At 38.7% G+C, this 20,850-nt stretch overlaps 1 protein-coding gene across 2 annotated transcripts in view; it reads right to left on the bottom strand.

Annotated features, from left to right (window-relative positions):
• The window catches only part of Abca13 (ATP-binding cassette, sub-family A (ABC1), member 13), a 492,930-nt gene that overhangs the window by 188,465 nt on the left and 283,615 nt on the right, over window positions 1–20,850 (bottom strand). For both annotated transcript variants that reach the window (NM_178259.3, XM_006514706.4), the window contains one exon: window positions 12,492–12,597. In NM_178259.3, coding sequence (NP_839990.2) covers window positions 12,492–12,597 — 106 coding nt within the window. The remainder of the gene's footprint in view (window positions 1–12,491; window positions 12,598–20,850) is intronic.

Here is a 20,850-nt window from a genome sequence, read left to right as displayed (position 1 = left end):
TAAATCAGCATATTTAGGGGATTGTAATAACAGTCTCTCTAGCACCCCGACTTAACATTCTTCTAAAGGCATACCTACTGAGGAACATAAATTTGACTCATATTGAGTTTTATGTGAGGATTTTATTGATTGCAGTAAAAGCTGGCAAATGTAGATGATCTCAAACCAAATTTGATTTACCATGTCTTGGTCTAATTTCTTAATTAGCAATGAAAGACCTAAATGGAGTTTTAAATTATGTTCTAGGCCAAAACTTTGTAATTTAAATAATGAAATTGTGTTTTTTATAAGATATTAATACTAAAAATGGAAATGGTTCTGTTTCCTGAACACTGTACCTTTAAATTCAGGCACCCTATTTTCACACTTCATGTGGCATTAGTTTTTAGCACACATTTCATTTCTAATATATTTATACAGATTTTTCCTATTATTCCCCAGGTTAGGAATGTATAATTATCATTTGTAAATAGATGTATTATTACAGTGAAACATTTATAGGGGGATGCATTTGTATTGTGTGTTATTCTAATAACAGCATTTACACTCCTGTCATATTTCTTTAAATAACTGTTACATACAAAAATAATTAATATATCCTAAAAGAAATTAATCCTCAAATTTTAAGCCTTTAGATAAAAACAGCAAAAACTGAAAGCATTTGGTCCCACATCTGCTCTGAGCTAGGACCACTAGGCAAGGCAGACAGAGAGAGTTTGACTGCATGGACCCCAGGCCACTGCTGGGCGGGCATTAGACTGTGAGAAGCTGCTGGATCCCACTCTGGGGGTGAGGAAGGGGCAGTCTGGGGTCCCTGTGGACCTGCCTGAGTCAGGCTCCGACTCTCCGGCACTACAGATGCTGCTGGGTACCACGGAAGAGCCGGTTCTAGGGTCCCTGGGCCACATGGAGGCTAGGGACAACAGGTTCTCACTCTCGGTCATCCCAGACACCACTGTATGTCAGGGAAGAACTGAGAACAGAGTGAGGACCCTCAGGCAGACTCTGGCCCTGGGGCTGAAGTGAAAGGGGCCGGGAGGAGAGATCTCTGACAGGTTCCTGTGGGGAGGAGAGAGTTTGGCTAGCTAGGCAGCTTGCTCAGCAGGCAGCTTGGGTTGGTGGTGGCTGTAGCTGGGGCATAGGGAGGCCTCCTGACGGGAGTTTAGACACAGCTCTTTAGAGGGAAACCTGTTCCATTGCTCCAGCACAGAGGGTTCTAATGAGAAGAGGCAGTCCATGGTTTTAAGGCATTTATTGTAGAAAGGCAGCGAGAAGGAGAGAGTAGTGAAGTAGAAGCCATGGCCATGTGAAGAGAAAGGAGAAAGGAATGGGGAGAGGAGGAGCAAGAGGGTATGAGAGAAGCAAGAAAGTAAGAGAGCAAGAGAATAAGAGGTAAGAAAGTGAGGAGGGGGCAAACAGCTCCTTTTATAGTGGGCTGGGCCATCCTGGCTGTTGCCAGGTAATTGTGGGGAGGAGTCTAGACACAATACCAGGAGCTTGGATCATTTGACTGATGACCACATACCTCTCTGGCGGGTGGGGGTGGGGACTGTGGGAAGCTGTAGCTGTCACGGGAGCTAGGGGCCCAGGAGGGGTGGCTGAACACCTTCTGCCTCTTAGGGTCACCAGGATTCCAGGCCTGTGCTCAATTGAGGACCAGGCTGTCTGTGCACAGCTCACTGCCCCACAGGTATGCACATTTTATGAAAAAATTATAGGAACAATAAGACAGAGACAAACTATGATATATTATAATTATGTTAAATTGCATATGTATTACATATGAATCTCAGAGGAAAAAAAGGTTGGAAAATATAACTACTCCATTGCTTATATGAAAAATTTTGAGGATATTTGTTTAACTGTGTTTTAAATGCATTTCCCCTAAAGTAATGAAAGCATCCTCAGGTGAGCCATCTGATTTGAGGGGACCCTGAGGAACCTGTAGAGTGCCCATCACTGTTCAGCCTCAGCTGGGTAATACACAGGTCTGTGTCTTCCGGTAGTATGGCAAAACTTGAGCATTTACTACAAAATGTGCACTGTTGTGTCATTAAAACTAAACTTAATGCAGTTTCCATATATATTTTTTCCATATATATATACATGTATATACATATATATGTATGTATATATATATATAGATATAAATACACACACACATATAAAGCTCACAATAAAAGCTAAAGGAACAGCGTTATTAAACAGGAAATCCACTTGGCTGTTAAATATAAAGGGCTCAAGTGACAAAAGTCAGTTCAGCATGTTGTAATGACCATAAGCTATAATGATTCACAGATTCTCAGACCCTGTCCAGCACTCCTTCCTCCTGAGCATGAATGAGACGTTGCATAACATAGTTGTTGTTGCTGAGATTCAATATGCAGGTGTGATGGAAGTCCTCAATCAATGCTTAAAGCAGATTTTCTTGCTCACTTTGCAGAGGAAAAAGCCACTTCTGGTGATTGTGGTGAAGTTAAGACCTGGAGGTTTAAATAATTTTATAGCAACTCCAGAAAATTAAGATCTGTATCAGACAAGAAAACCTTGATTACTCTGTTTCAGAAGGAAAGAGGGGATGAGATAGAAGAAAGAGAGGGAGGGAGGGAGAGAGGAAGGGAGAAGGGAAGGAAGAAATTTTCTAGAGGCAGAAAACACAATAAATAAATTGGGAGGGAAAAAAAATCTCAGTGTATGTAACTAGCACAGAAAATCATCAATGAACTTTAGAGCAGTCATGAAAGTCTCTGGATCTGAGAGACAAAAATAAATAAAAAAATAAAGATTGAAAAAAAGAATTCAGAGTCCAGAGATTCGAAGGAACCAGTGTGTGTGTGTGTGTGTGTGTGTGTGTGTGTGTGTGTGTGTGTTTAGATTTACAGAAGGAAAATTATAAAGCAGACATATCCCAAAATATAAGGGAACAACAATGTACAAAAGGAGCTCAATGAGTTCCTGGGAGCAGAAAACTGAACATCTACTACGATACATAACAAACAAGCTGCTGAGCACCTCAAAGAACTCTGAAAGTTGCACGGGAAGAGACCTATCAGTACAGGGAACCAAAGGTCCCTCAGAGGAAAGTGAGAGGCAATAATAAAACATTCAAAATAGGAGAAGTACTTCTGTCAATTGATTTTTATACTTGGCAAAAGTGCCCTTTAAAAATGAAGGTAAATTAGATGTTTATAAATAAACAAACAAAAGCTAAACACATGCATTACTAAATGGGTGCGATCCAAGAAATATCTTAGGGTACCTTGCATTGAAATTGAAGTGAAACAAATGACTAAGTAACAAAACACAAGCAACCCAAAATGTAATCCCAAAAATACATGGATTAGGAAAAAAACAAAAAACAGTAATTTGTAATTTGCCTTATATACTTTTCATTGTCTATAGAGCTTAAAAGACAAAATCATAAGCAGCTATAAATCTGTGTAAATGAGTACACAATAAATATATAAGAATACCATTTTCAGCCAGGAGTGGTGGCACACGCCTTTAATCCCAGCATTCGGGAGGCAGAGATAGGCAGATTTCTGAGTTCAAGGCCAGCCTGGTCTACAAAGTGAGCTCTAGGACAGCCAGGGTTACACAGAGAAACCCTGTCTCAAAAACTTAAAAAAAAAAAAATGCCATTTTCACAACAGTATCACAAAGTGGGTAAAGTTGGCTTACAAATATTTTCTTTGTGATTGAAGTCAGCTTAGAATTAATTTAAAACAGATTATAACTCTATGATATACACAATCCCATTGGCAAACAGCTTAAATGAATAAAATACATATAAATGAAGATTTAAAACAGAAAAATAATGTCACTACAAAAAATAAATATAGACCAGTCAGTAATAAACAAAGGGGGCAGAGGGGTAGAAAGTCCTAAGATACATAAAATAAGAACCAAAATGCTAAATAACTACAACTATACTGAAATTATCTTAAATATGAATAAATTAATATTTATACCAAAAGATACAGAGTAAATACCCTGATTAAAAGGTAGACTTCAATCATAGTCTATCTAGATAAAACAAATTTTAGGCTTATGAGACATATAAGAAAACAGCAAAAGAATGGAAAATATATGTAGTACTAAGAGTAACCAAATGAAAATAGGGATGCTCTGGATCCCGCTGAGACTAGTCTGCGCAGGTGAGTGTGGACTACAGAAGCTAACAGTTTCTGGGACAGGAAGAAACCACAGAGCTTCTGAGGCAGACCCCGTTTCAGGCTCCAGACATCCGGGCACCTTCCCTGCCAGTGGAGAGGTGTTTGTCTGGCCTGGGAGGGCTTTGCCAGAGCACCTGGGGGAGCCATCTTGGTTCCCAGATCCTGCCCAGACTAGTCTACACAGGTGAGAGTATGGACTACAGAAGCTAAAAGCTTCTGGGACAGGCCCTGTTTAGGGCCTTCATCTTCTGCCAGGAGGCAGGACTGAACACCAGATATCTGTGCACCTTCCCTGTACGAGGAGAGCTTGCCTGCAGAGAGTGCTCTAACCACAGAAACTCAGGAGAGATCTAGTCTCCCAGGTCTGCTGATAGAGGCTAACAGAATCACTGGAAGAACCAGCTTTAACCAGAAACAACTATAACAACTAACTCCAGAGATTACCAGATGGTGAAAGGCAAATGTAAGAATCTTACTAACAGAAACCAAGACCACTCATCATGATCAGAACCCAGCACTCCCATCTTAGCCAGTCCTGGGCACCCCAACACACCCAAAAAGCTAGACCTGGATTTAAATGAATATCTCATGATGATGGTAGAGGACATCAAGAAGGACTTTAATAACTCACTTAAAGAAATACAGGAGAACACTGCTAAAGAGTTACAAGTCCTTAAAGAAAAACAGAAAAACAACCAAACAGGTAGAAGTCCTTAAAGAAAAACAGGAAAACACATCCAAACAGGTGATGGAAATGAACAACATCATACTAGACCTAAAAAGGGAAGTAGACACAGTAAAGAAAACCCAAAGTAAGGCAATGCAGGAGATAGAAACCCTAGGAAAGAAATCTGGAAACATAGATGTGAGCATCAGCAACAGAATACAAGAGATGGAAGAGAGAATCTCAGGTGCAGAAGATTCCATAGAGAACATCGGTGCAACAATCAAAGAAAATGCAAAATGCAAAACGATCCTAACTCAAAACATTCAGGAAGTCCAGGACACAATGAGAAGACCAAACCTACGGATGATAGGAGTACATGAGAATAAAGATTTTCAACTTAAAGGGCCAGCAAATATCTTCAACAAAATTATAGAAGAAAACTTCCCAAACCTAAAGAAAGAGATGACCATGAACATACAAGAAGCCTACAGAACTCCAAATAGACTGGACCAGAAAAGAAATTCCTCCTGACACATAATAATCAGAATAACAAATGCACTACATAAAGATATACTATTAAAAGCAGTAAGGGGAAAGGGTCAAGTAACATATAAAGGCAGGCCAATCAGAATTACACCAGATTTTTCACCAGAGACTATGAAATCCAGAAGATCCTGGGCAGATGTTATACAGACACTAAGAGAACACAAATGCCAGCCAAGGCTACTACACCCAGCCAAACTTTCAATTACCATAGATGGAGAAACCAAAGTATTCCATGACAAAACCAAATTCACACATTATCTTTCCATGAATCCAGCCCTTCAAAGGATAATAACAGAAAAAATCCAATACAAGGACAAAAACCACGACCTAGAAAAAGCAGGAAAGTAATCCTTCAAGAAACCTAAAGGACGACATCCACAAGAACAGAATCCCAACTCTAACAACAAAAATAATAGGAAGCAACAATTACTTTTCCTTAATATCTCTTAATATCAATGGACTTAATTCCCCAATAAAAAGACATAGACTAACAGACTGGCTACACAAACAGGACCCAACATTTTGCTGCTTACAGGAAACCCATCCCAGGGAAAAAGACAGACACAACCTCAGAATGAAAGTCTGGAAAACAATTTTCCAAGCAAATCGTCTGAAAAAACAAGCTGGAGTAGCCATTCCAATATCGATTTGCTTTTGGGATAGCATTGGAAATGTAAATGAAGAAAATATCTAATTTTAAAAAAACAAAAAACAAAACAAAAAAAAAGAAAATAGGGATGACTACATTCATATCTTAATAAAAAGAATGAAGAGAAAAGAGTTACAAAAGAAACGGACAAATCACATATTGGTGTGCTTCCCCCCCCCCCCCCCCAGCTCCACCTGCCTCCCAGGATGCCTGCTCTGACCCATGACACACAGCATCACCTTCCTCCCCCCTGGGAGTTCTACTCCAACCCATGACACCCAAGCCAGCCAATACCAGAGACAACCATATGGTAAAAGGCAAGAGCAAGAACATAATCAACAGACACTAATGCAGTATGCCATCAGAACCTCGCTCTCCTACTATAGCAAGCCCTGGATATCCTAACACCTCAAAAGCAAGACTGTGACCTAAATTTCATCTTATGAAGATGATAGAGGCCTTTAAGTAGGATATAAATTCCTAACTCAAAACATCTAGGAAATTTGGGACACTATGAAAAGACAAAACTGAAGAGTAATAGAAATAGAGGAGGGTAAAGATTCCAACTTCAAAGGAGCAGGAAATATCTTCCACAAAATCATAGAAAAAAATTCCCTAATCTAAAGACAGAGATAGCTATAAAAATACAAGAAGCTTACACCACACCAAATATATTGGACCAGAAAAGAAAATCCTCCTGCCACAAAATAATCAAAATACAAAATGTACGGAACAGAGAAATAATATTAAACATTGCAAGGGGAAAAAGCCAAGTACAAAGGCAGACCTATTAGTATGACACATGATTTCTCACCAGAGAATCTAAAAGCCAGAAGATCCTGGGCAGATGTCTTGTAGACTCTAAGAGACCAAGATATCAGTCCAGAGAACTCTACCCAACAAAATTTTCAATTATAATAGATGGAGAAGCTAAGATATTCTATGAAAAAAACAAATTTAAAAATATCTTTCTACTAATTCATCCTTACCAAGGATGCAAGAAGGAAAACTCTGACACAAAGAAGGTAACTACACCCAAGAAAACACAAGACATTAATCATCTCACAACAAAACCAAATGAAGAGAAATGTATGCATGCATGTGTGTACGTGTGCACACAAACACATGCAAACACATTACCATCTCCAATATTAAAATAACAGGAACTAACAATCATTGGTCATTAATATCTCTCAACATCAGTGGATTCAATTCACCAATAAAAATACACAAGTAACAACTAGACATAAACAGGATCCATCATTCTGTTGTATATAAGAAACACACTTCACCAACAAAGGTAGACACTTCTTCAGAGTAAAGGGCTGGAAAAAGATTTTCCAAGCAAATGGACCCAAGAAACAGTCTCTAGTAGACATTCTAAAATAAAATAAAATAGACTTTCAAACAAAAGTCATCAAAAAAGATAGGGAAGGACCCTTCATACTCATCAAAGGAAAAAATCTTCCAAGATGACAACTTAATTCTGAACATCTATGTCCCAAATGCAAGGGCACCCACTTTCTAAGGCTCAACTCACACAATAAACCCTACACAATAATAGTGGGAGACTTCAACACCCCACTTTCACCAATGGACAGGTCATTGAAACAGAAACAAAACAGGGAAAAAATGAAACTAATAGATATAATGAACTAAATACATTTAACATGTAGCTAAAGCTCCCAAAACAAAACAGTATACCTTCTCAACACCTCACAGAACCTTCTCCAAATTGACCATCTATAATCATATAATCAGGTACAAAGCAAGCCGCCACAGATATAAGAAGTTTGAAATAACCCTTGCAGACTTATGGATGGAACTAGAAAATACCATCCTGAGTGTGGTAACCCCTAACCAAAAAGACATGCATGATATTTACTCACTGATAAGTGAATATTAGCCATAAAGTACAGAATACCCAGGATACACCCCATAGACCAAAAGAAGTTAAACAAGAAGAAAGACTCAAGCGAAGATGCTTGAGTTTCACTTAGAAGGGGGAACAAAATAGTCACAGGAGGCAGAGGGAGGGAGAGAGAGAGAGAGAGAGAGAGATTGGTGGGGGAAGGGAGGGTAAGAGGCAGGATCAGTTATGGAGAGAAACAGAGCCAGGAAAATGAGTGCAGCTGCTAGGAGTGAGGAGGTAGGAGGTGGTCCCAAAGACCTGGGATGGGGGAGGCTCCCAGGAGTCAATGTGGGTGATCTTAGCTGAGATGCCTAATAGTGGGGACATGAAGCTGAAGAGGCCACCTCCCGTAGCCACATAGGACTCCCAGTGTAAAGATAAGGACACCTACAAAAGGTTCAACCCAAAATTTGTCCTGTCTAAAAAATATTCAGCGACAAAATGGAGCAGAGACTGTAGGAATGGCCAGCTAATCACTGACCTAACATGAGACCCATCCCATTAGCAAAACACCAATCTCTGACACTATTAATGATACTCTGTTATGCTTATAGACAGGAGCTTAACATAACTGTCCTCTGAGAGGCTCTAACTAGCAGATGACTGAAACAGATGCAGAGACCCACAGCTAAACATTGGATGGAGGTCAGGGACTCTTATGGAAGAATTGCAGGAAGGATTGAAGGCCCTGGAGGGGATAGGAACCCTAGAGGATGGCCAATAGTGTCAACTGGACCTATGGGAGCTCTCAGAGACTGAAGCATCAACCAAAGAGCATACACGGACTAGACTAAAGCAACTGGCATATATGTAGCATAGGATAGCCTTGTCTGGCCTCAGTAGGAGAGGATGACATGCCAGATCCTATAGAGACTTGATGCACCATGGTGAAGGGATACCTAGGAGGGCTCCGTTCTCTCAGAGGTAAGGGGAGGGAGTACGGGGAGAAGGATTTTGTGAGGGGGAACCAGGAGAGAAGACAACATTTCAGATGTAAATAAATAAATATTTTTAAAAGAGAGAGAGAGAGAGAGCATTCTACTGAAATTTTTATACAAAGAATTTAATCATAGTGGATATAATGACTACAAACACTTAAGAATCAAGCGACAGTTCCCCTAAACATATAAAGCAACAAAAGAAGCAAAGAGAAAGCAAACATTTCCATAGTAACAGCAAGAAACATCAATATCCCACATTTAATAACAGGCAAAAAAAAAATCATTGACAGGACAGTAAAGCCAAGGAGAATTGGGATTAAAGGCAGATGTGCATAAACTATTGAGCAAATGGACATGATAGACACAAATAGGTGACTCCACTCACAAAATAGTAGAATATACCTGAATTAGATCCATACATATATGAAAACTCTCACAATCCTACAACAGCATGAAACCATTTGAAAACTAATTTGATAAAGCAAGTTAAACAAACCTAAGATGTATATAAACCCACTATTTTGTAAGCTCATTTAAAAAGTAATTTAAAAAGGAATTTGTATATATTGGATATTAGTCCCCTATCAGATTTAGGACTGGTAAAAATCCTTTCCCAATCTGTTGGTGGCCTTTTGTCTTATTGACAGTGTCTTTTGCCTTACAGAAGCTTTGCAATTTTATGAGGTCCCATTTGTCAATTCTTGATCTTCAGCACAAGCCATTGCTTTTCTGTTTAGGAATTTTTCCCCTGTGCCCATATCTTCGAGGCTTTCCCCCACTTTCTCCTCTATAAATTTCTGTGTCTCTGGTTTTATGTGGAGTTCTTTGATCCACTTAGACTTGAGCTTTGTACAAGGAGATAAAAATGGATCAATTCGCATTTGTCTACATGATAACTGCCAGTTGTGCCAGCACCATTTGTTGAAAATGTGGTCTTTTTTTCCACTGCATGGTTTTAGCTCCCTTGTCAAAGATCAAGTGATCATATGTGTGTGCATTCATTTCTGGGTCTTCAATTCTATTCCACTGATCTACTTGTCTGTCGCTGTACCAGTACCATGCAGTTTTGTTTTGTTTTTGTTGCTGTTGTTTTTTTTTGTTTTTGTTTTTTTATCACAATTGCTCAGTAGTAGAGCTTGAGGTTAGGCATGGCGATTTCACCAGAAGTTCTTTTATTGTTGAGAGTAGTTTTTGCTATACTAGGTTTTTTGTTATTCCAGATGAATTTGCAAATTGCTCTTTCTAACTCAGTGAAGAATTGAGTTGGAATTTTGATGGGGATTGCATTGAATCTGTAGATTGCTTTAGGCAGGATAGCCATTTGTCAGTGCATAGATAGGCAATGCTATTCTCCTCAGACCTGAGCTACCGAATGAAAATATCAATGCCAAATATGAATACCAAAAACTCTTCAAGTTTTTGACTGGGAAGGTCCCAGAGTTCCTGTAAAGGAACACAACATATAAGCATTGCTCTTGCTGTACACCATAACTAAATGATAAAACCCCTTTGGTTTTAGGGCATAGTGAAATCAAGCTGGAATGCACTGAGAAAATTCCTCTGTTCTGACTATCATAGTGTCATAAGGTGCTATACACAGTATAGGCGGGATAAAGGTAATAATGGCTTTACCCAGCACTGGACCTTGCATGCTACAATACTGAACTCTCAGGAAATATGGGTCCTCTAGTGCAATAGTGACATTGCTGTTATAGATACAACCAATCACTCTTCTGGTATGGCTGGGAAGGGAGCCACAAGGCTCCACTTCTAGCTAAAAAGATTTTGGCAATGAATGGCTGCTGGAGAAAGGGGAATCAGCTCATTCCAGGGGTGTAGAATGAAGTTGCCAAGGTTCAGTGCATTATACCATACCCATGAGCATATGATCGATACTAATTGGACTCAGCTGACTAATTTTTAAATTGTAAATGATATAAAGGTGGGCATGTGTTGGTGGACAGGAAGAAGTTGGAGGGAAATGTGAGGTGGATATGACTAAGATTATATATAACATTATATACATGCATAAATGAAATTATCAGAGAACAAATAAGATATTGATGTAATTTATTGACAGCCATTTCTTAAAAATTTTTTCTAAACACCCAATAAGTGTATGAAGAAATGGCCAGCATTTCTGATCAGTGTATTGGTGAGGACAAGGGAAATTGGAATCTTAATGCTGATGGTAAAAATATGAGGCATAGACAGATAAAAGTCTTTCTCTAATGATTAAGTGTATGATTCTGCAATTCTATTCATAGGTGTCTACTTAAAAAGCACGTGCTTAATATCAGTTTTAGGGGCATGTTCTAATGGCAAAAGAAAAATTGGAAACAACCCAAGTTTTTATCAGCTGATAAATAGATGGAAGAATGTGGTACCCACAAGTAATTGGAGGTTTACTTGGCAACTGAAAGAAAAATGTGTTCATAGAACTGGTCACAGGGACCAGCTATATCTTTCATCCACATAAAATGTCAACAGCATGCTAATATAGAGTGATAAGACATATGTTTGAGGTCTCTTAAGGCTGGAGTGATGGGAATCCTACAGAGTGATAGATACGTGGCATAATGTCGTATTAGCTATAAGAACAGTCCAAGATTGAGTGTAGTAATGGATGCCCATGAATAACAAGACATTAAATTGTGTATTTTAAATGCGTAAATTGTGGATAATAAAAATTATATCTCAATAATACATCATGAACAGTAGAGATGTTTGACACAATTTTTATGGAAATGAAAAGTAACACCACAGAAACAAACTGAACATCAATTTTGACAGCCAATGTATGTGCCTTATACCTGATATTACCAAGAGAAGAAGAAATGAGGCATTTGCAATATCCACACAGTGATGGGGAGATTCTGCTATCCACATCAATTTTAGTTCTTGTGATTTATCCTGCAGTGTAGGGGGGTGTGTCCCCAAAGTCTGAAGTTTCTGAAGAAGTGTCACTGTTTATATCTCTAGACCCAGGCATCATGTGTATTGGTGAGTTGTTGCTAACATGTGATAGGAAATGTGCTGAACTAGAATCACAGTCCATCCTATGAAAACCAAGCCTGGCTTCTGCCCAGCTTCTGATACTTGCCCAAAGAAGCATAGGATATAAATCTAGCCAAAATGAGACCATTAACTTACAGCAGTAACACATGTGTACAAGGCTGGTCAAAGTCAAAGCTGTGTTCAAAGTCTGGGGCACAGGCTTATGAACATATGTCTCAGCTTTGGTGCTCCATAAGCCACACAAACCCATTATTAGTAGCATACAGCTACCCCTCATAAATACACCATGGAGTAAGTAGCTTTGGACTGGCCATGGTAAGCCTGGAGAAGCAAGGCTCAGTATACTAATTGTATATATCGAGAAATTTCTGAGAAGTAAGTCATGTTTTTAGAAAAGATAACCTGGGCTCTTTATAAGCCAGGATATAAACCAACTCTGATGTAAATTTTCTCAGGGTGATCAGACTGCCTACTTCTGCCCCATCATGAGGCATATGCTATTCTTCCTTCAAAAAAAAATGATGATAAATGAGGTTGGTAATCTTTTGTCTCAAAGAGAAATGCAAAAGAATACACTACTTACTGTGGGGAGAAAGGGGTCCTACAGGTCTCTCATTCTGAGGCTCTACTTTGTTGTCTGGAGTGATGTAAGACTTTTTGTTGGTATCTTGCAGAAGCATCAAAAACACCTTTTGGGAATTAAGACAAAACACATATATTTTACATTTCTTCACAAATTACACTTATTTGCACTCCTTTGGTCTCAATCACCCATTAGGTAATAACAACACTCATAAAATACATCCCGTGTTTCATTGGTCATTCATTTAATTAGTATAACTCTAAGAATGTATGTCGCTCGGGGGTTCTGATATACCATGTCACTAAAGCAATTAAGTTGTGACTTTTTGATGCCACTATTTAGTTAGAGCTTGAAGAAGACCAAGCTTGATGTGTTTAAACCCTGAGGTGAGTCTCAAATCAACAAAAATATGACAAAGGGGAAAAGAGTGTGACCCAAGGCAGCAGGACCTGTGGTGTGCTAAGAGCAATGAAACCTTTGGCTATATTTGAAGACCTGGGGGACACAAGAAGGGCTGAACTAAGTACCTCCAATATACATCAAGGAACATTCATCTAAGAGGGGTGCTTTAACCCTACCCCAGAAGTCAAAGATATTCAGCCATGTGGCAATGTCTCTCTATGAAGAAGGAACAGGCTCCCTCGTTGACAGTGCTGGGACAATTTGTGACCACAGGCACAGGGCTTACCACCAGGCTATGAGAATATTGCATCTGTAAAGCCAGTGATGAGCATATCTGTCTATGAGTGGTAGATTCTGGCTGAAGAGGCTTTGAGCAACCCTTGGATGCATGTACTCTCTGTTCTATCATCATGTCTAGAGTGAAAATTCACTGCTAAGAGAAGCACAGTACATTGTATCTGTAGCCATTGTGTACATGTGTACACAGTACACTGTCTCTGTAGCCTATGTATATGCATGCCTTCATCCCTCCCATCTCTGCACATATCTACCACAAAAAACATCTACAGAGATGCAGATCCCTCTTGCCCTGACTACACTTCTAGAGTGTTAGTCCAACAACTAGCTCACACTCAGCATGTCCACTCTCTTCATGAACTTCTGAATTATAAACAATATCATGAGTCATTTAAAAAAGCAAAGAGTCTTGAACTTGTCAACAAGTTCCTGGTCTGACCCTTTCCACTGGGGAAGACACATGGTGTGAGCCCCAGAGACTAAAGCAAAAAGCAGGTGAGGCCAGAGGGAAAGATTTATACTCTCTCTTCATGTGGTTAATTAGTTCGGACAGAATCCTACTGAGTAAAAGCTGTATCTTCAACACTGGTCAAGGTCAGGAGCTTTTGTTAGATATTAGGTAGTTTTCTCCTTTGATAGATAACAAATACTACCTATTTCCTGCAAGATCTCCAAGAAAAGCCACAACACTCATCCCACTACAAATAAAAACAGTGTGGCCAATAATTTAAAACAGCACAGTGCATATAAGCCAGTCATACATCCCTAAATACATTAGTTCATCACTGTGTGACTTGGTTTCTCAGTGAACAAAATGGTAATAATAAGACACATGTTATAGGACCACTGAAAGCAATAAATGCATTTTTAAGAGAGACTGGTGGGAACGATGCCTGGCATGTAACATGCTCATGCTGTCTCATCCTGACTTGCCAGGGGACGCACGCACATGATAGGCTTCATTATGTAATTCTCAAATCAATCTAATAAGTACTGCTAGCCCCACTGTAGATGAAGTCTTGGAGGATCAGCATGATAATCATTCGCTCAGCACATACACACAGAATGAAATTAGAAACAAGACTGTGAGCTGAGAATTATTCACTGAGAACTTGTCTATGAGTTTTATTTTAAAAGAAAATTTTATTTGATGGCTGGCCACATGTAACTATATCATGAATTATATTTTTATTTCAATAGCTGCATTTTACAACAGTCTTCATGCCTTCTTTTTAAACTTCTATCTCTTACACAGGCACACACACAGTTATGCAGATGGATATGTGTGTCTAAGACTGTGAATGTATACATGCCTATTGTTTGTATATTTGTACATATAGGAGAAAGAAGCAGAATAAGACATGGGTTTTCTCGAATCAATCTCAAAGGCCAGGTGGGTATGTGATCAGAACAATTAGTTCACAGCCAGCGGTATCTGGGTGCTATGTGCCCGTGTCTCTCCAGCTCGTGAGTGTGCAAGGCAAGCAACAAATCCAAGATCAAAAGGAAGAGAGGAGTGCCATCTGGTGCTGACTCTCCTTAGCTGCAGGCACACTGACCAGGGGTTTCAGGGACTAAAATGTCAAAGGAGCCCGAGGTACAGAACAGAAGGATCACATTTCTCAAAAACAACTTGAAACTGAATCCTGTAGGCAAATGTCTGGACTCCTGGTGTGCACGTGCTTTTGAAGTTTGGGTCTGTAAATAATGTGCTAAATAGAAGTAGTCACTGTCCCGTTGCATGGAACAGTCTCATGGAACTCAAACATCTAGAACAGGATGGAAAAGGTCAGGGGTTTATAAAACAAAATATATAAAAAGGATCCCAACATTCCACTAGGTTCTGGATCTGTAAGTCCCCATTTTCATTTCAAAGTGTTCCTTATCATTTGACACAGATCTTCTACAAAAGATAATCAATTTTGTTTCATCTCTCCACTTATGGACAGATGAAAACTACTGTAAACATTCTCATTATAGGCAAAATTGTGAGAGACCTTCTGCTATAAACACTCCTACAAAATGGATATAAAGGAGGTATGAGCACATGCATGGGACATCATCTGATAGATCCAACCATCAAATATCCCAGACATATTTTCTAGTCTATGAAGCATCTTGTATTTGCACACTATGCATAGAAGAGTATCATATATGGATACCTCATCCTGTTCTTTGAATGTTTTTCTATCACTTGTAGATGAAAAGTGGACAGTTCAAATGGGACAAATATTTTCCAGACCTCTCTGTCTTTATATATGAGTTGAATAATCATCTCTAATCACTTCTAATATTTTACATCTCACAAAGATTATTACATCAGGCATCTCAAGTAAACAAATCTTCACAACTGCTCATGCTGCTCCTATTTTTATTCAAACAAAATGAATGGATATGGAATATGCCATGTTGAGGTTAAATCCCTAAGACACTAACTAGCAAGGAAAAAATGAGCAGAAAACAATATTGCTTTAAATACAATGGCTAGGGATTTTCTGTCCTTTTTTTGTGAAAAAATAAATTCAACAGTTGGGAGATTCTTCATTTGAAAACTTATGTCTCCTTAATTAAGAGAAGCTTCAGGGTGTAAGCCTGCTACCATAGCCTCATGTCATCTGTGCACTGATAGTGCTATCAATCCCTTGGGCTGGAGGGCAATGGTTCATTGGCTGCACTCTCTGTTTAAAGAGTACTGGCAAATAGTGTCTGACCCCAGGCACAATCCACTCTCAAAGTGTCAGTGTGATGGACTATACCCAGATATGGTCAGCACACCCTGCCTTTGGCAGGTGCTAGAGAAACTGATGAGACTGACCTGCCTTCTAATGACAGCAGAGTTGGGCTGACGGATGACTGTGGCAAAGATGGAATTGCCAAGCTTTAACTAAAATACAGCATGGAATGTGTTTTGTTTCAGTTTCTCCTAAATGATAGAATTTTGCTTCTCTGTTTGCTTTTTACAAGGAAATAGATGGCACTGTGTAAAGATCTCCGATAAATAAGACACAGGAGTTAGTTGGAATTTCTCCCAAATGAAGGGCTTTGGCCAAAGCACCTCTATTGTACCACACAGTGAGTTGCACCCAACGACTCCCTATCATCATACAGAAGCAACACTGCTCTGGGATAGCTGCTTTGTCATATCAACCCCAGGCTTTGAAACCTATGACTGCACATCTGTTACCTTATAATTTTGTAGGTCATAGTATAAAATGAGATTCCTGGACCCCAATTCATGAAGGACTTTCCCTCTTGCCTCCATATCTTGTACTGAAGCTCTAGCCTCCATTCTCTGATTCTGCTTTATTATGATATCAGTGTTTCCCATCTGAGCATGTTGTAACCATGCAATACAGACCTGTCTTCTTACATCAGTTCCACCCAGAAAATAGAGGTGTTTCTCCTCATTTTAAGTTCCCCACAAAGTGGCATTTACAGGTTCCAGAAATTAGGACATGACCATTTGAGAGGACTCACTATTCGTCTTATCACTCCATCAGAACATGTTTAAAGCAAGACTGCTGACTGGCTATCTGCTTCGATACCCTGAAAACAGTGAAAGACGATGCACAGGGTAGTAGAGAGCATCATGCAGCAGCACACTAAAGCTCTGATTCCTGATGGTGGAAAATATGATGCCTTCCCTTGTTCATCTCTACAGGGCAGGGTGAATATGATAAGTTAGATGAGATATAAAAAATTAACTCTAAGTCAGACTAGCAGTCTCCAGCACCCCAAAATGGCTCTTTAAAAAGTGAAAGTGTCAAGTACGGGCTCCAGCCTGATAGACTGAAACCACAACGTTTAAATCATAGGGCAGGAACCAGACATGCTTGACCTTGAGAGGTTTAAATTAAGAAGACTTAAGTACAAAACTGAAACCACCTCAAAAAAGTAACTACATTGTATTTTGATGAAAATAAACAAGGGGATGGAAGGAGGGGGATGAAAGAAAGGGGAAATGGGGAAAGGATGAAAAGATGAAAAGATGAGTGAAGGAACAGGGAGGGAGATAGGAGAGAATAAGAGGACACATTCCCAAGAAATCTAAACCCTCTCTGCCTTCCTCTCTTTCTTCTGCTGATTAGGGGTGGGGCACATTAATCTATCATTTCCTTTACATATTATGTTGGATATTGATAGATGATAGATAGATAGATAGATAGATAGATACGATAGATACGATAGATAGATACGATAGATAGATACGATAGATAGATACGATAGATAGAATATAGGAGTTGGAGCCACTCATGATCTCCAAAGAAGCCACTGTGCAGGTGACTTGGAGGTCAGAGGAAATGGGAAAACATCAAAGATAAGAATCAGGTTTCTCACTATTATTAACCAGACAAGACAGAAACAATCCCAGAGGAAATATGAATGAATGTTTATTATTAAGTAGAATTGAGCTCTTTGATTTCAATATTTATGCAGAATGAAAAGAAAAGAAAAATGTCATGCTTTGTTCAAGACAGAACCTAAGGCCACCAACTACCTCTCTATTAATAATTGGACCAACGAAGACTTTTTTGAAAATCAGCCCTCTAGAGCCATCATAATGTGATGGAGGCAGCTCCCCTTACCAGACAGACTCAGAATCTCAGACTTGAAATGATGTGTCTTTATCTACTGAGTCAACTGTTTGTTAATGAAGCTCAGATACAACCCAATTTCAAATATCAACTTAGGGATATAGAAACCATAATTTATTTTTAAAAGCTTATTTTATTCTTTAAGCAAAATCTGCTTTCTAGTTACATGGAGTCAGAAACTCTATTTAGCAGGTTTTCCCAACTCCAAGAAAGTTATCAGGCAAAATGCAGATAAACAAAGAGAAAGCACGCAGAGGAGCCACTTAATTGGGGGTCGATAGCCACAGTAGAAGGTAGTCAATGCTCCTGTAAAGAGACATTGACAGACTACACCAAACAAAAGAAAATTCTTCACAGACACTTAATCTCCTTCAATTTAAGATAGCTTTCTCAAACCAACCCAAAGATAACACTATATTGTGTTTCATTAAGTCTCATGCGTATTTTAGGTATTTTAACTCTTGTTTGTGTTTTTCCCTAATAAAAGAAATATTTTTAAAAACACATGTGTCTGTATGAGAGAGTCAAGAAGAAATACTTCAGATTCAATAAATCAATATTTATTTAGGACCTATTATATGGACATCACAGCATGTACAAAATGAGAAAGGAGAAAAATCACTACAAGCAGTTGAAAAGATTCATGTTACATCCCCAAAGCAACTGAGCAATTGCTCTATTACTTCTTGTAGCTATTGTTAAGATGGGTAAAGGAGAGAAGCGCATCTGGACAAAGACAAAGTAATTTAGAGATATGAGTCAGGCAAGTTTACTGTTCCTTTAAGAACATAATTAGAATGAAAGAGCCTTGTATTTTGAAGGTAGTGGATCTAATGCTCTATGTAGTCAATAAACTGATAGCTTAGATTTTAGCATGTGTAAATTAATAAAAAAGAAAACATTTTTAAGAAAAGAGGTCAAAGGGAGAGAGAATTAAGAAATTTCCAGAAACATAGAAGCACATATATGTAAATCACAAACACAAATATTGGAGAAAATAAAAGTTAATACGAAGTACAAATAGAGATATTTAGGATATAAAAACAATTTTATAAGTTATACTACAGTGGCAAACCTAATGTAACATTTGAAAAGGAGAGGGCGTTCCATGGAACTTCTGCATGTTGGTATAAGCTCAGTTTAGCTTTTCCCACTGACCCTCCGATGCTTTCCTTTTAACCCATCTCAATTTCTTTGTGTCAGCCACTAACTCACATAAACACTTTCTATGATAACCTTCCATTGACCACACTAAACTGCCCTGCCTGTCTCTCCAGACCTTTAGACCTCTCCAAACTTACCCTTTATTCCTGTAATAGCCTGCAGGACCTGTTACAAGAAGGACTGCAGAAGCCCCTCTTTTTACCTAAAACTATTTCCTGCAGACTCTATATCTTGGTGTGGACCCCAGTCCCCAAACACTTTGCTATGGCCCTACACTGCCTTTCCTCCTATCCTATCTCCATCCCTTTATGTCACCTACAGACCCAGAGAGGCACTCCCTGCCAGGGACCTCACAGAAACCACACTTGCCAATAATATAAAGGTAGATGCTGCAACCAAAGAACCCAACCCTACAAAGACATGACAAAAAGAAAAATCTGAGGGCCAGATGATTTTAGCACAGAATTCTACAAGACCTTTAAAGAGTTAATGCCAATACTTGTCAAATTATTTCACAAAAATAGAAACAGAAGGAACACTGCCCAATTCACTTTACAAGGTCCTAGTTACCATGATACTCAAACTACCTAAAGACCCAATAGAGTAAGAGAATTACAGAGCAATTTCCCTTATGAACATTGATGAAAAATTCTCAATAAAACACTTGCAAAGTGCATTAAAACGCACTATAAAACTATCATCCATATGATGAAGTAGGTTTCATCCCAGAGATGTAGAGGGTATTTCAGGTTACACAAACTGATAAATGTAACTCACCATATAAACAAACTGAAAGGCAAAACCACATGGGCATCTCATTAGATTCTAAAAGAAGCTTTGACAAAATTTAGTATCCCCTTCACGATAAAAATGAGAGATTAGGGATACAATGGACACACCTAAACATAATAAAGGTAGTTTAAAACAAATCCATAACCAACTTCAAATTAAATGGAGGGAAACATAAAACAATTCCACTAAAATCAAGAATAAGACCAGTTTTTCTACTCCTTCCATACCTACTCTGTATAGTACCTGAAGTCTTAGCTAGAGCAATAAGACAACTCAAAGAGATCAAGGGATCTCTTTAGGATCAAATTAGAAAGGAAAAAAATTACTTATCAAATTAAATTTATTTGTAGATGCTATGGCAGTATTCTTAACAGACCCTAAAAAAATAAATCTACCAGGAAACTCCTACAGCTGAGAAACTCTTGATCAAAGTAACTGGATACAATGTTAACTCAAAAAACAAAACAAAACAAAACAAAACAAAACAAAACAAAACAAAACAAAAAACAATCAGTACTCCTATATCCAAAGGACAGACTGAGAAAGAAATCAAGGAAGCAACACTTTTCACAATAGCCTTAAATACTATAAAGTATCTTGGGGCAACTCTAACCAATCAAGTAAAAGACTTGTATGATAAAAACTTTAAGACACTTAATAAGATATCCAAAGATGGAAAGGTCTCGCATGATCATACGTTAGTAGGATAAATATAGTAACAATGGCAATCTTACCAAAGCAATCAGACTATTGATTCAATGTTATCCCCAATCAAAATGTCAACACAATCCTTTACAGATTGTGAATTGACAATTTTAGGCTTCATATAGTTTCTATTGCTGTGATAAAACACCATAACTAAAAGCAAGTTGGGGAAGAAAGAGTTTATTTGACTTATGCTTACACATTGTAAGCTATCATCAGAAGGCAGGACAGGAACTCAAACATGGCAGGAACCTGGAGTCAGAGGCTGATGCAGAAGCCATAAAGGGGTACTGCTTACTGTCTTGCTTCTTATAGCTGGCTCAGCCACCTTTCTTATAGAACCAAGGACCACCAGCACAGGGATGACACCACACACAATGGGCTGGCCCCTTCTGAATTGATCA

Source organism: Mus musculus, chromosome 11 (assembly GCF_000001635.26).
Source record: "Mus musculus strain C57BL/6J chromosome 11, GRCm38.p6 C57BL/6J".
Classification (NCBI taxonomy): Eukaryota; Metazoa; Chordata; class Mammalia; order Rodentia; family Muridae; genus Mus; species Mus musculus.
This window is presented reverse-complemented; position numbering and strand designations above follow the sequence as displayed.